We start from the raw sequence: 3,670 nt of genomic DNA on the forward strand, positions 1-3,670 counted from the left end.
TCGTTGTTTTAAATTGGAAATATTATGAGTTTTAAAATAAGAAAACAAAAAAAATCAAGTGAAATTAATACAAATTTTATCTAATTATCTACAGATAATCTTTTTATTTATCTAGATAATATAGAAAGATAATTTGCATTTAAATTATCTAGATACGTTTTCATAATATAGCACTCATTTGTATTTTATACGTATTATGTAAGATACAGTTTCCTCTCAAAATAATCTGCTTAATTTCAACAAATAAGATTAATACTGTCAACTAAAATTATTTATTTTAAATTTCGCATATTATCTTACTATTTGGTATTTTCATAATGAATTTGAATAATGTATAATTAACCGTAATAATATTACGTGTTTAGCGAACATCTGTATTTAAAATCTAAAATTTATAACATCTAAAATCGTTAAATAACGATTGTGTGTTGATGACCAAGTTTTTCGTTAATGTAAGCTTTCTTAAAGTCTACGTACATACAATTATGGTAAACATATTTTAGGTACATATTCTTTTCCGAAATGGGTATAAGCCGCGCATATACGGACGGTTCGAATCTGATCAAGTTGGGCAGCCACAGTCAGAGATGGCCCAGAGGTTTGGCTTTGGATTTTGCTACGGACCGACTGTACTGGTGCGACGTATTGTCTGAAAAAGTCCAACATTCGAATTTGGACGGGACGGATGTGAGGGATATCATATCGACTTCGATTCGTAGTCCGTGGTTGATAGCCACACATAAAGGTATGCTTGTTGGTAATTTACTTGATTTGGGCAAAGGCCGTATTTAAGCATTTTAAATAAGCCCCATTCCTCCAAATAATGTTTTTCAATTCATAATATATACCTAATAATGAACAAAAGCCAGTGACTTAATGAAAACAATTATTAACTCGAGTTAAATTGTGTGAACCCAACATCGTTGTACCTAAGTTAAAAGTTAATATTTTAATCAATAAATTTAACTTGTAGAGTTCAAAGTTAATTTGGAGAAGAAAATTCACTTAGTTTAGTAAAAGTTTATCAGCTTTTTTAATTGGAACGTGGAGCACATAATACAAAAAAGTATAATGTGCCCATGTATAATATATTAAATAAAATATTTTTTTATTTGTATCGAGAAGACAAGGAACATAACTGTCATTACAGTGTTGGATTATTTGTATTTAAAACCATACGCCTTCGATACAGTAGTTAACTTACTAAACATGCGAGTTCAGCCACACTTCGTTCAACACATTGTAAAAACTCGAAACTGTTGAATCAAATTCTCTAAAATCTAAATCATTAAAATGAGATTCTCCCCCCGCATTAAGTACGGCCTTGCAGAATTCGGTCGCGAGTCGTGCGACTGTTGCAGTTGCAGCTGGCGTCGGTGCAACGTGCTCAATTGGCTTTGATAAATTTTCCCATTCAGATTGGATGTACATCATCGATTGGGACAGAGACGCTATAATTAAACTGCACAAGCTGACCGGCGTCTTGGACAACATCGAGGTCCGGCAGCCGCGAAACTGGCTGATGGGCGTGAAGGTTTACAGCGAACACGAACAGCTGATCGACAGCAAACACCCGTGCTCGATGGCTGCCGGCTACGGTGGTTGCCAGAAGCTGTGTTTTGCAGTGCCGTTCAAAAAGTGGAGGACAACGCTGCTCAGGGCGCGTTGCGACTGTCCGTTCGGCGAGAAGGTTGACTGGGACGGTAAGACGTGCGTGGCCGACCCGGACGCCGAGTCGATGGCTTGTCCGAACACGCAGGACTTTGCTTGCAACAACATGCGGTGCATACCAAAGGTTTATGTGTGTGACGGTTACGACGATTGTCACGACAACTCCGACGAGCAACCGAACTGCACCAGAATTGCATATACAGAGCCCAGTCCGGCACCCACTGCGGTGGCGCCTGTGTCGGCAGGTGTTTCAAAATGTACAAAATATCGTTTTGTAATTACTGTGTCTTTTGTGCTCGCATACTTATTTACTGTTTAGTCATAATATATATAGCATTGTTTAGTTGACTATTACAGACTGCAGTAAAATAATAATATTTAATTTACTGAAATACTTAATAGAATATTCATGTAAGTTGGTAAATTTGTTATGAAATGCATTAAATTCATACAAATAAAATTAATTTAAAAATATTTTTGCGTTTTATAAGTCAGTACTTATTATTAATGTTTCTATCAACACAAACCACTTACAAACAGGTATATTTTATACATTTATAAATGTACTAAAAACAAACTTCGTATACAATATTACAACAATATTAAACCTTTAACCAATCTTTTAAAGTACTTTTGTAATGGTATTCGAACTGGTACTTGATTAGTACCTTATAAAATAAATATTTGTAACATCCTAGTATCTGTCACATAACGACTGTTTAAAATAAATTGTTTTTAAAAATGTTTTGTTTTTAAGGGGTATCATATTTAATGCATTAAAATCTATTTAAATGGAAATTGTATTAAAGGTCTCTCATAATTCATAATTATTTTTGAAGTATAATAAGTTTTTGTGGAATCACATATTTATTAAGTATATAAAGTTTTTTTTTTATAAGCATTTCAAGTTCAAGTCTTGACAATAAGTCGATATTTAAACGAAGGATAAATATATTCAATTTCAAATACCTATTTTAACAAAAAAAAAAATATGAGGGAGCTTAAAGCCTTTATGTACATTATTATATTTTAAACAAGCAACCCACAACGGCATTTTGAATTGTATATATGTACGAAATAAGTATTAGAATGAGAAATCCGAAAAAAAAAATAATAGTGTCCTAGCTAACATGGTTACGTTATTTTTATGGGCATAACTATGTACTTATATCCAAATTTTTGTTTAACACGTAGGCAAAGCACAAAATCCGTTCTCAGTCTATAAACTACCTACCTGAACAATTTCAGGCTAATAGGTCAAGTAGATTTGAGATTTCGTGAAAAAAATGCTAAAATTGTGATTTTCCGTTTAAATATTTAATTTTGTCAAAGTTTTTCATGACGCTCTTAATAAATACTAGCGATTTTCAAAATTACCTCTCGAAAACATAAACTAGATTCGAATTACCACCAAAAAAGTTACTTCAGATGAAAATTGAAGCAGTTTTATGAGTACTTATCTTGTACAGAGATACAAATAAATTAAAAAACATACATCATTGTAAAATAAATCCATTGATTCGGTCGGAATCTAAAACCAAAATGTTCAATTTATGGCAGTACTGACAATTTGTTTTAAAAAATGGTTGTTATCGTACGCTTCTGTGCCGACAGTTACCTCGACTTTATCGCAATAATATTATTATGCCGCAATATGCATCCAAAAATAAAAACACAAATTTAGCCGACACTAAATCTAACGACATCACCAAACTACAGTCTGCTCGCCTAAACAAAGTTTAAACTTCTGTCAACACTAATCACTTAGTCGACAATCAAGACGTGACCATGGAGAATTCGTAGTGCGGAAATTGGTCCATGGCACAGTCAAAAAAAATCCAAGTAAAAGAAATATCTCTTCATCTTCTTCCGAACAAAATTCGCCAAAAATACCAAACAACAAAAAATTATTTTTTACGTCTAATCGCTTTGAAGTGCTCTCACAAGATGATCCTCTACCCACTACTTCAACAAAATCTACTCCATCGATTTCAAATGA

At 33.1% G+C, this 3,670-nt stretch overlaps 1 protein-coding gene across 1 annotated transcript; it reads left to right on the forward strand.

The window, feature by feature from the left end:
- Nucleotides 1-473: 473 nt before the first annotated feature.
- LOC111031093 (low-density lipoprotein receptor-related protein 2-like) lies at nt 474-2,145 on the forward strand. The gene is made up of 2 exons (XM_022310880.1): nt 474-745; nt 1,419-2,145. The coding sequence occupies exons 1-2, from the start codon at nt 523-525 to the stop codon at nt 1,988-1,990; spliced, it is 795 nt and encodes a 264-aa protein (XP_022166572.1). The 5' UTR covers nt 474-522; the 3' UTR covers nt 1,991-2,145.
- The last annotated feature ends 1,525 nt before the right edge of the window (nt 2,146-3,670 follow it).

The sequence above is a fragment of the Myzus persicae genome, unplaced genomic scaffold (genome assembly GCF_001856785.1).
Source record: "Myzus persicae strain clone G006 unplaced genomic scaffold, MPER_G0061.0, whole genome shotgun sequence".
Classification (NCBI taxonomy): Eukaryota; Metazoa; Arthropoda; class Insecta; order Hemiptera; family Aphididae; genus Myzus; species Myzus persicae.

Coding starts and splice junctions, on each gene's coding strand:
- LOC111031093 (XM_022310880.1), top strand. CDS start 523: ATGGGTATAAGCCGCGCATATACGGACGGTTCGAATCTGATCAAGTTG. Junction 746..1,418: donor GTTGATAGCCACACATAAAG/GTATGCTTGTTG, acceptor TTTCCCATTCAG/ATTGGATGTACATCATCGAT.